Source organism: Lathamus discolor, chromosome 1, assembly GCF_037157495.1.
Source record: "Lathamus discolor isolate bLatDis1 chromosome 1, bLatDis1.hap1, whole genome shotgun sequence".
In the NCBI taxonomy this organism is placed as follows: domain Eukaryota; kingdom Metazoa; phylum Chordata; class Aves; order Psittaciformes; family Psittacidae; genus Lathamus; species Lathamus discolor.
The window spans coordinates 19,419,337-19,434,792 of NC_088884.1; the positions used below are offsets into that span (position 1 = coordinate 19,419,337).

General features: G+C 44.5%; 1 protein-coding gene across 1 annotated transcript; it reads left to right on the plus strand.

Moving 5' to 3' along the window:
* The first annotated feature begins 1,153 nt into the window (after nucleotides 1–1,153).
* On the plus strand, nucleotides 1,154–14,894 carry WNT16 (Wnt family member 16). Its single transcript, XM_065661707.1, has 4 exons — nucleotides 1,154–1,641; nucleotides 1,730–1,980; nucleotides 3,849–4,129; nucleotides 11,595–14,894. The coding sequence occupies exons 1-4, from the start codon at nucleotides 1,553–1,555 to the stop codon at nucleotides 12,057–12,059; spliced, it is 1,086 nt and encodes a 361-aa protein (XP_065517779.1). The 5' UTR covers nucleotides 1,154–1,552; the 3' UTR covers nucleotides 12,060–14,894.
* Nucleotides 14,895–15,456: the final 562 nt, after the last annotated feature.

The window sequence follows — 15,456 nt, forward strand, 5'->3', positions numbered from 1 at the left end:
TAATAAATGCATATAGCAGATCAAGAAGCACATAAGAAATACACAGCTGCTAGACCAGGGCTTTGAATTAACTTTGGTAGGTGGAGCCAGGAAGCAGCAGTGAGGATAAAATGAACCATGTGTCCTGGAATAATCAGATAATTCTCTGACACAGCCCACACAGTTTTGGCTGGTCCAGGCCTGTTTCACAGCCAGTTCCCTGTGTTCCCATGTCGTCCTCCATCCATTTCCCTCACTTCAAACTCAGTTCCTCTACAACCACAAGCAGATGCTCTCCAGACTAAAATTCGGAAAAAGAGAAACCAAGCCATATCCAAAGGTTTAAATAGCTCGTGGGGTCATGTGGCATCTGGCCAGAACTGGCGATGCTTTTGGAGACCCTTTCAAGAGCAGGCAAATGAGCACAGAGCAAGAAGGAGACATAATTTGTCTAAATTTGATCTGAATGTACTACAGCTTGTGCTCTTAAAATATCTCAGCACATCCATGGGGAAAAAATGAGGGGGGACACCACATTTATGTGGTTATTTCTCAATATGTTGTACTCTTAAAAATGTACGTCTATCATTTGAAATGATTTGTTGTGCTCTTCACTTGGAGATGTTGTCAGTAAACAAGAGCTATTTAGCTGATTTACAACTGTGTCAAATCAAAGTCTTTACAGGGCTGCCGTCTCATCCAGATTATGTTTACTGCAGGTGTTTCACTTACACAGAAGGAAGCAGCAATATAGCATGATCAAATTGGACTTTAAAGTCCAGAGTGCCAACACCAGCTCTTCATCAGGTGCTAGCTGACTCATTGGCTGTTAATATGTAAAATGAGTAACTAACCATTGTTGAGGCAGTAGTTGATAAGAGCGTTTCACTGAAGTTAACAGGAGTGGACAAATTTTGTCCTAATGGCTACTGATGCTGACTGTGGAGCCAGGCAGTTAATACTGCTAAAGCACTAGAAAACTCGAATTAAAAGTGTAGTGGATATTATGATTTATTAACATCAGCATTTTGTGCCTTCTCTTCAGCAGAAATGTGATGAAATCACTGCAGACGTATCGGTTCCCCCTCCTGCAGCCCCTCTCTGTTCCGCCGGCCATACGCCAGCGCCCTTCGCAGCCACTCGCAGCGCTACCCCGAGGGAAGGGGCAGTCCCGCAGAGGGGCTGGCGAGCAGCGGCACCGGGCCTGGCGGGGCACAGCGGTGCGATGCGGAGCCCCCGAGCTCCTCCGCGCCCCGCCCCGCCCCGCCCCGGTCCCGAGCGGCCAATGCGCGTTCGGGGGAGGCAGAGCCGGGGAGAACATCGAACCCAACTTTCTCACCTTGAAGGGCATCAGGAGCTCCCAATGCTTTCCCTCCAGCTGCCCTCCCCTCCAGCCCGTCCTCCCCGGCAGGGCCCTCCGACGGCTCGGGCTTCCCCCGACGGCTGCCGCCTGTCCCCCGAGGAGGAGAGCTCCGAGTAGGTGTGCTCAACCGGCAACGGTCCTGCTCGGTCCCTGCTGCCCGGGGAGCCGGCGGCGGGCAGCGGCAGCGCAGCGGGGCTCGATGCGGCGGTCATGGGGCGCGGGGCAGCCCTCGGACCGCGGCTGCTGCTGGCAGCGATGCTGATCTCCCTCCGCCCTGCCGCCGCCGGCGGCACCTGGATGTGAGTAGCTGGGCACGGGATGGGGTGGCTGCGCGGCGCCCGTCCGTCCCCTCGGGGCCCGAAGCTGACGAGGGGGCTACTTCTGCAGGTGGCTGGGCATCGCCGCCGCCGGCGGGCCGGAGAAGCCGGGCTGCGCCAGCCCGCCGCTGAGCCGCCGGCAGCAGGAGCTGTGCAGGCAGAAGCCGGAGCTGGTGCCCGCCATCCGGGAGGGAGCGCGCCTGGGCCTCCAGGAGTGCCGCAGCCAGTTCCGACACGAGCGCTGGGACTGCCGGCCGCCACCCAGCGCCCGCCGAGGACCCGCCGCCCCCGCTGCCGCCTTCGGGCACCAGCTCAGCACCGGTGAGTGTGTGCCCCGCCGGGGCCGCGGGGCCTCAGGTGCCGACGGGGGAACGGGCTTCGGCGTGGCGGGCGCAGGGACCGGGCGTGGTAGTGGGAGGTTACCGCATCCGCCCCGGGAGCCTGACACAGGTACACGAAGCGCAGGGAGCAGACAGAGCCTACCACCGCATTTCCAAAATCGTTGTTCCTCATTGTAATTTTGCTTAATAGGTCGGAGGATGACAGCGCCTTTAACTAGATCTACTTAACTGTGTTGAAATGTTGTTATTCTTAGACTGATGTCGGCTTTATCCCCGTATGTCATGATTACTCAATGAGTGGGGTAATGACACATAGTATTTCGAAAAGGTCACTTTATTGCAGGTAAAAATCTGCTCGCAGCACTGTATGCAATGTGAATTACTTTAAAATGTGCTCAATTAGGTGGTATTGCTCAGCACAGCAAGACCAGAGCTGCTTGAAAGCACTAGAGCTAATGATGGAATTGATGAAATTTAGACTGAAATCGGGACATTTTGTTTGTATCAGGTGGCAGGTCCTGATCCTGGAAATTTGTTTTGAGTGCTCCGCTCGATGATCTTGGTGCAGGCATTGGTGTGAACCGAACTATTTTACTACTTCATTTTGTATTCGCACAGTCTTCACTTTATACTGCGACAGTGGAAAAAAACCAAACAGTAACCACAAAAATGTAAAATGTGCAATAAAAAATTATGCATATTCCAAAAACGCAAAGAAAATAAGCAAGAGAAAATCAGGGAGCAGTTTACCCTACTGCATGTAGTCATACATGCTGTATGTCAGTCCTTCTGTCCAGTGGGAAGGACTATTCCTGCAGACCCATAAATAAGCAGCACTACTAACCCACAAAGCGTCACTAGCATGTCCTGTTGAAGCATTTTATGAGGTTTCCAGCACCATCGATTAATATGAACAGAAGAAACAAACAGGAACTTTTCTGGCTGTGAGCAGAAACTTGGGAGACTGGAAATAATGCATTGTTTTTACGGTGGTGAAAATTAGTACAGTGAAATTTCAGTTACAGTTAATGGCCAGTCATTGACTTTCAGTTTGCTTAGAGAGTATACATCTTGCTTAGCACATTTACAGAGCTGTGCTACAGTATGTCACAAGTCTCAGAACCTAAGAGGCCCGGGCAGGTCCCTCCGTGATTCTTCTGAGATATAGCCTAACAGCTAAAGGTTTTTTAAACTGCTGTCTTTCCCGTGGGCAGCTTATTCTAGGAAAAGCACATGGCCTAATTATCCTTGTGCCATTCTGATTTCTGCCTTGTTTAAGGTTCTTGGTGCTGTTTGCAACCTTTGTGAATTAGAACAACCATGATATTTACTAAACTTAGCATGAGGTAAGTTCTGGCCCTATACCAAAGTAACCTGGGATTGTGACAGCTTCAAGTTCCTCCTCTGAGGTCTGAACTAACCTTTTCTTCTTCAAATGAATGTGAATAGTGTAAAGCAGTTTGGAGAGTAATGGGGTTGGGGTATGGTTCGTTTGGGGGTTGATATTTTCTTCTTATTATTACTAAAAGCAAATTGGCTTGAAAGTTTCTGTGACGAATAAGGTTCCCAACCAGATTTAGAAAGGAGTTACCAAAACTTGCATGGTGCAAGCAGCCAGAAACAGCACCGTTAATAGCACGGTCATGCGAAGAGGCCTTGAAGTCTTTTTTGGATGTGAATATCCACTGCTTTAAAGAAGTTAACTCTACAGACCAAGCTGTGATGGCTTTAAACTTGTAACTGTTAACTTTTAATAACAATCTGGCTTGTAAAATGGCTTTCTAGAGCTCTGCTATGGAGGTAATCAGAGGGAGTGATGAAGTAACATACCCGCACCTTGCTTTGTAGGCACGAAGGAGGCCGCGTTCATATCAGCAGTGACATCGGCAGGCCTTGTGCATTCAGTGACGCGGTCGTGCAGTGCAGGAAACGTGACTGAGTGTTCCTGCGACACGAACCTGCGGCACGGCGGCTCGGCCATCGAGGGCTGGCACTGGGGCGGCTGTTCCGACGACATCCACTATGGAATGTCATTCAGCAGAAAGTTCCTGGACATGCCCATTAAAAACGTAACGGGCAGGAGCGGGCTGGTGGCGATGAACCTACACAACAACGAGGCCGGGAGGCAGGTATGTGTCACTGTTCAGAAATGGCAGCAATTCCTTGTTCAGCTTCATTGACAAAAGGGCATCAATCAAACAAGGCTTGTCCCTCACTGCAGGTACAAATGGGGCCAGTGGCAAGAACAGCACTAAAGTCACCAGTGCAAACATGTGCAAAGTTGGAATCAGACCTGGTTTTAACCAGATAACTAAACTCCACAAGTTAAAATTAAATCCACAAAGTAAGAATTGTATCCAGAGTGCTAATCAGAGTTATCTTAAGTAGATATTTGGTATTCTGTAGCAAACTTGAAATATTATCAGCATAATACATTAGGAGCTTTTTCACTGATTATTCCACTATTATCATGGCCTGCGCTTTTAATTCAGTATTTAATTTAATACTGAATGAGCAGGCAGACCAGACATGAGGCATCGTTACCCGTCCACAGTCTTGGGTCTATGCCTGAGAGTAGAAGTCTAAAATCAATCAGAAGAAATCAAGAGTTAACCTTTTCTTTTAAAAGGTTGGATGTAAATGATGTCTCTGTTTTAAAGCAGCTCATTGGTTAGGGCACTTATCAGAGAAGTGAGAGGAGACTGGCTTCAGATAGCTCTTCAGCTCAAAGGGCTTCAAATCCATGCTTGCAGAGGAGATGTGTGTGTATGTGTGTGACACTGGGTCCTCCTGTTCTGGTTTGCAAACAATGATGAATGGGAGCAGAAGCAGCCAGTGTATGAGTCTGTAAACTAGTGCTTGGGTCTTACATCTGGAACAGCAGAGACTTGGTTTCTAGTTCTTGCTTTAAAATCACTTTCTCTGCTTTACCTTGGAGTTTTAAACTTCATGTTTAATGGGTCTCTCTGGCCCCATAATACTTTAAATCTGTTCTGCTCAGTGACACAGCTGTAACGAAAGAAAAGACACCCTCTGGTTTTGACTACATATATTGATGGACTCCCATTGTAACTCAGTAATTTCCTGTAGCCAAAATCAGCATCAGTGGGTTTTACTGAAAATAACTGCTCCATCTGCCATAGATGGGGAAGAACCATGGCAATATTGTTGCAAAGTATTCTAATTTAAACTAATTTTTACAGTTTACAAGGTTATATGTGTTATTTAATTTAATTAAATTGGAAAACCAGAAAATCTGTCAGAGACATAGGCCCTTTTTAAGACTGAAATACAAGAAGCAAACTTTGAACCTAAGTAAACTGAGAACAGTTACTGTGAGTCTAATATGATGTCAGTAAGCTAAATCATTTCCAAGGAAAGGTGGTTGGTATTGTGTAGTAGAGAATGTTGATAAGAGGCAGAAGATTAAGTGGTTATTCTTTAGGGAAAGAGCAAAGGGTAATTAGTCACATTTGTAGAGAGAGATAGGATGCTTGGAGACCTCATAGCAGTCTTCCAATATCTGAAGGAGGTCTACAGGGATACCGGAGAGGGACTTTTCATCAGGGACTGTAGCGATAGGACAAGGGGGAATGGGTTTAAACTTCGACAGGGGAAGTTCAGGTTAGATATAAGGAAGAAGTTCTTTACTGTGAGGGTGGTGAGGCACTGGAACAGGTTGCCCAAAGTAGTGGTGAATGCTCCATCCCTGGCAGTGTTCAAGGCCAGGTTGGAAGGGGCCTTGGGCGACATGGTCTAGTTCGAGGCATCCCTGCCCATGGCAGGGGGTTGGAACTTGATGATCTGAAGGTCTTTTCCAACCATAACTATTCTATGATTCTATAGTTAACCCTGTCGTGGTTTAAACCGATCCACACAGCTTGTCCACTCACTCCCCCCTGCTTCTTTCCCTCCCTCTTCTCCCAGAGGGACGGAGAAGAGAATTGAAAATAATGTAACTCCCACGGGCTGAGATAAGAACAGTCCAGTAACTAAGGTATAACACAAACGACTGCTGCTGCCACCAATAATAATAATGCTAAAGGAAATAATAAGAGGAAAGAATACAACACCTCAACACCAGCCAACAGATAACTCGCCCCACACCCCCCAGCCAAGCACCGACCGATACCTCGTCCAGCCCTGCAGACTCCTGCCCTTCCCAGGGTAACTCTCCGTTACATCCTGAGCATGACGTGCTGTGGTATGGAATACCCCTCTGGCTAGTTTGGGTCAGGTGTCCTGTCTCTGCTTCCTCCCAGCTTCCCCTCCTGCTCGGCAGAGCATGAGACTCAGAAAGTCCTTGGTCAGACCAAACATTTGAGCAGCAACTGAAAACATCGGTGTTATCAGCTCTGTTCCCAAGCCAAAAAATGAAAACATAGCACTGCACTAGCTACTAAGGAGGAGAAAAATGGCTGCTGCTGCTGAACCCAGGACAAACCCAGCACCTCCTGCAAGCCTGAGAGACCAGAAGACACTTATTTCACTGATTTTGCTTCAATGGTGTATTTGTTGTTCGTTACCTTGGAAGAAAATATACAGAGTATTTAGTCAGCTTCCGTGCATAAATGTTTTGTAACTTAATGGCAAACTGTAGGATAAAGCATATTTTTGACTGCTGTCCAGAGTGAAAGAGAATGTTTACTGTTGGTACTTGGAATTTCTAACAGCAATATCAGCTGAAGTAAGTTTAGAGAACTCTTCTGTAGTTCAAAAATCCTTAACTAGGAGATGCTGGAAAATGCTGACCTTCACGTTCGGGAGCTTACAAGAAGGATGTTTTGCAATATATTTTGGTACCTTATGACCTTTTGTAATAAATACTATCACGTTCCTGGTTCTGTGTCTTGCAAGAGCAGTCTTCCAGGCAAAATACTTCCATGTTTGTTTGGAGTTACTAATGGAACTGGTATGTGCAGAATTCTCTTGTTTCTTTCCCATTTCTGTACAAAATGCTATTTCTACATCTCTTAGTTAAATCCAAAATGTATAAACTTTGAAACAGTGAGAATCCTTTTACTGAGTTATCCACTGTTTAGGATGCTAACCTGAACCTCAGAAGGTACAGATTTCAGTTGTTATTCTGCCACAAGATCAATGTTCATCTTTTAGCACTGCAATGTTCAGTGTACTTTGATGCACATATGTGAGTTGTGCAACTCTGCTCCTTACATAAAGGTATAAAGGCAAGTCAGGCACTATGGTTTGACTATTATTGTAGTAGTACTTTTTACTGATGGAAGAATTCTGCTTAGTTTTCCAGTTGTGGAAATCTATTTGATCTGCAGGGCTTGTGTTCTCACACTACATAGCTTGGTTCATCAGAGAGTTTTACTGATACTTGTGGATTGGTAACAGACCTACCCACGGTCTGCAACCGTTCTTAAGTGCTGTACCTCCAGTAGGACATGTGCTTGTCTTCATGAATAGTCCTATTAGTTCTACCAGTGGGTTAAATTAGGCTGTTTGATTATAGGCATTGGCTCCCATTGCAAAACAAGTACTATCAGCCCCTGTCTCACAGCTGAGTACACTGCCTACAAACAGAGAGCTTAGCTTGGAGATACTAAGCATTAATTGGCATTAAGGGGTATACAAACTGTAATCCCAGTGACTTTCCTTCACTGCAGACCAATCTCAGTTCCACACTGGTCATTTCTCACAAGCAACCAGTTGGTTTCATGATCTGCCCAAGAAAACCGAAAACCTGTCCCATCATGCACAGGACACATCTATCCACCGTGTTTCTGTGAGTAACAGTACTCCTTTGAAGTTCTCTATGAAATTCTGTTCCTTGGGGAGAATCCTCGCACAGTTTCATAGATAACTGGAAAGATTTATCATGTCAATCTAAAGGTGTGACACTGAGCACTGTTTGTGGAGTCAGTCTGGAAGTCACACTCCCAGTAATTCTGTGCATCCCAGTAACTCCGTGCATCACTGTAACTGTGCACTGCTGAGACACAGGTGTGTGTTCAGCCATGTCCCACCAGAAGGCTGCCTTGACTCTATAGGCACCATCTTAGGTTTGCTTGCAAGAAAACAGCAAGAGGAGATTCCTAGTACCTGAATTTTGCTAGATGTTCAGCTATAGGGGTTTGTTCATTAAAACTTTCATGGCAGCCTGAGATCCAGTGGCATGTTTTCTCATCAGTCAAAGCAAGATATCAGCTCCCTGTGCTAGCAATAGGGACAACCCAAAATATGTTAGAGTCCAATCAGAAAACTTGCCTATCCTAGCAGCTGGGAAGCAACAGGCTGGGGTAATGAACAATTCTGATGACACCATAAATCATTCTGAAACAGTGTGCATCAAAGCATTCGTCTGATCACCCATCACTGCTAATATATGCTGCATTTTTAATGATATATTTTGATATCAACCTGAGACTCCAACATCAGTTCCTGCTCCTGTTTATAAACTGCTGGGCTACTTGCCTACATGGAAGTAACTCACCCTTAGCACCTAGCAGACATGTCCAGGGCTTCCCAAACAATTTCTGATCCTTCTACCTCATCCATATTTTACTATGCTTGATTCTATCAGACTTGGAATTACACTTCTTTCCTCAAACCAAACTGTATATTCTTTCCCTGTTGTTTCTTCCCTAATTAGAGCCCTGTCATACTGCAGTGAAAGCAAGGATTACAACTGTAACCTTATAAATCCTATAGTACAATGTGATTTCAGACTACTCAGAGATTCTAGTTAGTTGCCTTTGTATAAATAACTAATTGTTAGAAACTGGAAAATACTATTAAATTGCTTCTGTTTTTAGATCATGTGTAAAATTTATGTTTTGATATCATGATTGTCTTTTCCTTGATATTTTATTAGATTATCTGTGTTCTAATGAAGACTTTTTATCCTTGGATCTCAAGCTGCTTTCTGCCTCAGTCACTGTCAGTCTTAATGATACATATTCTGACTACCCAGTGATTTCCTTATTGATAGATTCTTGAGATTATTGATAGATACTTGAGATGCAAGCACAAGGTCAAGTCTGTCTATTAAACAGAAACTAACCTGGGAAGGAGAGAAGACAGGTGTCTAAAAGAATTACAGACAGTTGATTTGCCACTCAAAAAATCTGTGTGTGCTCTGTGGTGAGGGTCTACTTTTTGCAATGTTCGTATGTTTCTTCCAGGATAGGGAAAAATCTCCAATCCCCAAAGCAATCTACAGCATCTGGGAATATCATCTCCTGTAGTGGTGTATCACTTCACCAGGCTGAGTTTGCAAAGGCTAATGGCTGTTCTAGGTCAGGGCATACACCTGTTCTTTGTTGATAATGGTGCCTTGTTTGGCTTCTGTAGTAACCTCTACCAACAAATAGGTCCTGTTCACTCACCAAAGAAAGATGTGACTCTAAGCACTTTGGTCATGTACGTTTTTAATAATGTTTGTAGAGTTATATGCAAATACCAGCTTGGGCTTGTGTCAATATCTTTGGGGCAGAACGTGTCAGGAGGCCTCGACTCTCACTGAAATCAATGGATTTAACCACATTGGACTCATCCCAAACTTCAGAGACCACATTCCCCATGATGGAAAGTGCCAGTTTAACACACTGCTCATTTTATCTGCTTCATGCCCTGACTAGCTCTGAAACTTTTGCGTTTGTGCTGCCTGAGCTACAGATAAGCAGCCTGGCTTGAGTTTATTTCTGGTCCTGGATAAGGTCAGTAGAACTTGGTAGCATTTCAGGGCTCTGATCTCGCTGCAGAATCAAGACTTAGGAACAGGCAAATGAAACTACTTTCTCAGGGGAAAACAGAGGAGGGTCTTAGGTAGGTTTATCTTCTGCTTTTTTCCTTCCCTAGGACAGTTTGACAAAGACAGAGATTGACCTCAGTTAATGTATGTGGGGACTGTGCGGTATGTGAAGGTTTAGGGTGAAATTTAATAAACATCATGAAGTTGGAGGGGAGGGGGTGGTGTCTTCCCTATTTTGGGGGAAGTACTTGCTCCTCCACAGAAGGATAATTTTAATCTGCATTGGCCTTTCTGCATGAAGAGTTTCAAGATAACATTATTATAAGTTAATGTAAAATTCACACTTTCTGTTACATTCCCCAATTGCCTCGATTGTGGAGATTAAATATGGGACTGGGGGGTGGGGAGAGGTGGAAATGTTAATAAAATGGGAGATGGTAACACGGCTTTCCACACCATTAACCAACGGCTCATATGAGTCTATAGGATGGCTCCAGAGAGTATGTTAATGGAAAGGTACAACAAAGCAAAAATTATGATACCTTGTCCTTGTGCTGTATCTGTGCAAGCAACAATTTTTCTGTGCACTTTTACAAAGTCTGAGATGTGCCACAAGCCTAATTGAATAATGTTATGACTATTAGATATTCTAGAAGGAAGTATACTGATTGTCTGCTGACTCTTTGAGTTGCAGTCCCAGATAAAGAAAGTTACTGCTTGTTTACAGATTCCAGTTCTTTGAGGCTGGGTCTTCTATAAACTGAGCCAAAATTCTTGTGTGTTGCAAAAGCTCAACGCAGGCTGCAGATTCCCAGTTACTGTTCAGCCCAGTGCTTACTTTTGCTTGGGCATAGAAAAATAGCCCATGTCAGGGTATTTTAATGTTGGCAATAACTGTGGAAAACTTGCTAAAACACTGGAAGTTATGAAAGTAGTATGAATTAATAGTATTATTATGATACTATGATATTATGACTACTATTGACTACTTACGATATTATGACTACTATTATGATAGTAGTATGAATATCAAATGGTGTTAAATAGAGCCATTATTCAACTGGAAACACTAGAAACCCATGATAGTACTAGTATGCCTATATTACAAGATCAGGACTTCATCCTGTAAGTGAGAAGCACCTGAGATTTACTCCAGAATACCGAGTTCAGGACACCTCTGCTGCACTGTAGTGGCTCTTTGATAGACTTCCTATGGGGCTCAGAGATGTGGGCATTCTCCTGCTATTCCAACACAGGTCTGCCTTGAGGAGCCTGCAGCCTGTATGCTGCACTGCTTTGGATGCTGAGCCACACTGGTCACACACTTGTGCAACCTCAAGCCATTCCCCTGGCCTTAGTTGCATACTGTGTTGTGAATGTTTAGTGATCTTGATGGTAGCTTCAAACCACCCTTAAAAGATGGCATAGACCTACCCAGTAAATGTTTTCCAGCATAGGAACAGTGCCGTTACCTGCCCTATCCCTGCTCCCCCTCCTGCTATTACCCGTAAGGGCTGTTTGCATTCCATCAGTGGGAGGAGTGACACAGGACGTGTCGCTTCAGGTGTTTCGAAGCCTCCAGAATGAAAAGTCAGCCAGAAATACAAGCTTTTCTTATTATGATTTGATATTGCTATGTAATTGCCATTGCAAAGTGCAAATGTAGATCACTTCTGAAGATCAGACTTCTCATAGTGGGGGTTTGGAGTTGGAAACCTGATTTCTAACATGTATCCTCCTGTGCTCTGGCTTCTCCACCACTGAAATGGCAATGGCAGCTGTAATACTTTGAGACCTCTGTGTTACTGATGTCAGGCAGTATTCCTAATGAACAAAGGACCACATCCAAATGTCGTTCTCTGCTTTGCTTTCAGGCTGTAGCGAAGCTGATGTCAGTGGATTGCCGTTGTCATGGTGTTTCTGGGTCCTGTGCTGTGAAAACTTGTTGGAAAACAATGTCCTCCTTTGAAAAGATTGGACGTTTTTTAAAGGACAAGTATGAAAACAGCATACAGATATCAGACAGACTGAAAAAAAAGCTACGCAGGAAAGACAAAAACCAACGAAAAATTCCAATTGGGAAAGAAGACCTGCTGTATGTGAACAAATCACCTAACTATTGTGTCGAAGACCAAAAACTGGGGATCCCTGGAACTCAGGGAAGGGAATGTAACCGCACCTCAGAGGGACCTGATGGCTGCAACCTCCTCTGCTGTGGGCGTGGGTACAACACCCATGTTGTCAGGCACGTGGAGAGGTGTGAGTGTAAGTTTGTGTGGTGCTGCTACGTGCGCTGCCGGAGATGCGAGACCATGACCGATGTACACACCTGCAAATAAGTACAGAGAACACACCAACCATCCTGCACTGTTTGGTACACACAACTGCCACACGGGCAGCAATTACTCTTGCCATGTGGAATTGCAGGAGGATCAACCTCAGGGGGAATGGGTACTACCAAACAACAGGTAGCCCAAGCATTTGGTATATGCAGAGCAACCAAGCGAACAGCAGCCTGCACACAGGTACAGCTAAAACAACAAAAAAGGAGTCCTGATGATACATTTGAATATGTAACTCCGTAAGCAGGGACAGACACTGAACTTTCTAAGTTTTTAGTAGCCACAATGTCCTGAAGATCCATGTAGTCGGTAGGTATAGTGGAGAAAACTCAAGATCTCATTAGTCAGAGACTGAAGAGTAGGAGGGTGTGTAAGATACATGTGTACGTAAGATATCAACATTAGATATAATCCTTATATCTGTATTTTTAAAACTGGGGCTAGATGGACCCACTAGATGGTTCATTTTTGCAGACTTTAGAGAGAAGCAGCAAAGATAGGGGAAATGTTCTGCTGTTGACCATAAAACCTTTGCTTTGCAACTGTTCAGAAAGCTGTCTTCTGCATAATATGCCGGAAACCATCTGGCATTGGGAAACGCGCATGACTGCCAAGAGCCAGGCACTGTCTGGGTAGAGGAGGAGGGCCCACCGGCGTGGAGCAAGCTGTGTCCAGAGTAGAAGAGCTGGAGCACAGCATGAGGAACATGGATGATGTGCCTTGGGATTTTTCATAGGTTCTTTTTCAAACAGACAAAGGACAGGTCTGAGGAGGGCCAGAAATGCAGTTTGGTATTTAAAGGAAATAAAATCCTATTCCTCAGCATCTGAACACACCATTTGCGAGTCAGTCGGTCGTTGCCCACTGTTGGACTGTATGCAACAACCTGCCCTGTTCAACCATCTTGCTGGTGGTTCACCCTCATCTTCACAAATAACCATGTGAGATTCAGCGCAAAGAAATCTGCCATAAAGTGAAATGGTTTTCTAAGCACTGCTTTCTCTTGTAGGACCCAATGGTAGGACTTCTCATTAGTCTGCACCCTAAGCAAGTTCAATGCACAATGTATTTCATGGATTGACTCACACCACTAAAATACTTAAACTGTCATTGATAACATTTTCTCCACTTCCATATGTTGTCTCAACTTCATTTTACAGCTGTGAAAGGTTGTTTATTTTTATGCAGTGATTTAATGCCAGGTTTAAAAAGCATCATGTGAAAGGATTTCTGTTGTTTAAATGTGCAAAGACCTATTTTTGATAAGACAAGAAAGTTTATATTTTGTAAATATTTAAATTATGCAAGTTACGTAAAAGGTTTCCAAAACTAATGTGATAAGACTACAGCCTTTGACATTTGTTGGTTAGATATTTGTTACTATTATAGTAGCCTTTAAGTGATTTTTAATTGCATGTGCAAGGGGGAAATTAGCCAGCAAATTACGTAAATGTTCTCTTTTCTTACCATCAGGGTGGTTATAATTATTGTAGTTAATGCACACTGATGAGAAACACTATGATTTTCTAAATGATCAGTTAATGCTCTGTATACTGTTTTTATTCATGTAAATCCATTTTACAAACCGTGAAATCCCAGCTCTAGTGGTAAGTGCAGACCTCCCACTGACATCAGGGGGACTTGCAAGGGTCTACAGTCCCTGAGCTCTTTCTACACTAACAGTTCTTAGAAAGAAATCATCTCGGACGTCTTAGTTGAGACTTTCAAAGTTGCTTTGAGGAATTAATTTCCTAATTGTCAATTAATTTCCTGTGAAAGATGGTGACCAGGTTCCCTGTCACTCTTTAATGGATGTGTAGGTCAGGAAGAAACAAACAAAATCTTCTGTGTTGTGGTAACTTCATTGCCTTATGTGGAGTGCCTTAGGAACATCAGTTCAGCAACCAAAAGTATCTGCTCATTCTCTTTGGACCTTCCCCCAGCCACATTTGGCCAGTCTGTCTCCATTGACCTAGCCAGATAGATAATTATGCTGAAGACACAAAACCTGCTCTCTATCGGAAGGGTGTTCAGTGTACCGGTTGTTGTCACAGGAAGATTCAACACCCTCCCTGTGAAAACTTAGATGGGGAGGACACATCCTGGTGGAAGACCCTGAAGAAATTTATGAGCCGAGGCTGTTCCCATCTCCCACCAATGAAGATAAACCCAGAGGCTGTGCCACAGCACCTATTGGCAGAATGGATGGGAGATGTTCCTGGTCATTGGTGATACGGAGGTGTTGTAGAGACCACCTCTCACTCTTTCTGAATCTGCCTTACACCAAATTGCTGGCAGAGGTAAGTGCCTCTATGCCCTATGTGAGACTGCTCCTAGATGTACATCCATTGAGTTCCGTGTTGAGGTCTCCACCATTTTGTTGTATGGGGCTCCAGCAGGAACCAGCCACTAGGATTTAAACGTGGAGACCAAGATCTCTTGAAGCTGCCTCAATCTGTATCTCAAAACTACCTTAGCTTTTACCAGACCTAAAGGTTCTGCCATGCCTCACCTGTAAAGTAAGGAGAATTGTCAGTGTACTTCTTGGTATGCCTTAACTTCTGGCAGGGTAAGAAATTGGGAGAAAATGGTCTTGGACTCCTGCGCCTAAGTTCAGCTTCAGGGATTTGCCCAGAAGAAAAACCTCAGCAGGCTCTTTCTGTGGGTTTGAAGGGGAGACATTGGAGTTGCAAAGCAGCCAATGCAGTCAGGATGTCCCTTGCCTACTTGGCTATCCAGTTTTTGGTACTGCATGATTTTTGAGATGTCATCTACTTAAAAAAGAAAACATTTTTGTTCATGAATGTTGTAAATAAAAGACTTTTTTCCTGGTTTGTGGGGGGAAGAGTTTATTTTTTTAAAGGATGACCAAAGACAATGAAGAGAGGTGGCAACTCACCGTGTTTATGAAAGCTACAATGACTGAGGAACAAGGTAATGGGTTAGACCTTCACTGGCAGCCGCAGGAGGAGCTGAAGAAAGCTATTTCATGGGAGGTGGTATTACCCTTTCTGCACTGAGGGCAGAGCACTGGCGAGAGCAAGTGCCTGTGGTGCAAGGGGCTGCTGGTCACTCTTCTGCTGCACTAACGTCAAGGGTTTGCAGCGGGAAGCAGAAGCAAAGCTGAGTGCGCTGCGGAGACTGGAGCATGAGCCCCTCTCTTTACCTGTCACAGCTGAAATTGATGCTTGCTCTAAGTCACATCCATACAGCTCGTTCTGGCTCGGCAGAATCTGTAAAAGCAATTCTGGATGGGATCAGGACATGAACATATTTTTGTAGTATCATCACAAGGATAAAGAAATTAGCTGATATCTATTGCAGTATTTGTTCCGCTCTGGAAAAGCTTTCCTTGGGTGAGAATGAGAGGGAGAACCATCTGTAAGACAGCGTT

What these genes read in the sequence shown, in the direction of transcription:
- WNT16 (XM_065661707.1), top strand. Translation starts at nt 1,553, where the DNA reads ATGGGGCGCGGGGCAGCCCTCGGACCGCGGCTGCTGCTGGCAGCGATG. An exon ending in CGGGCACCAGCTCAGCACCG is followed by an intron (nt 1,981 to 3,848) that starts GTGAGTGTGTGC and finishes CTTGCTTTGTAG; the next exon opens with GCACGAAGGAGGCCGCGTTC. An exon ending in ACAACGAGGCCGGGAGGCAG is followed by an intron (nt 4,130 to 11,594) that starts GTATGTGTCACT and finishes CTTTGCTTTCAG; the next exon opens with GCTGTAGCGAAGCTGATGTC.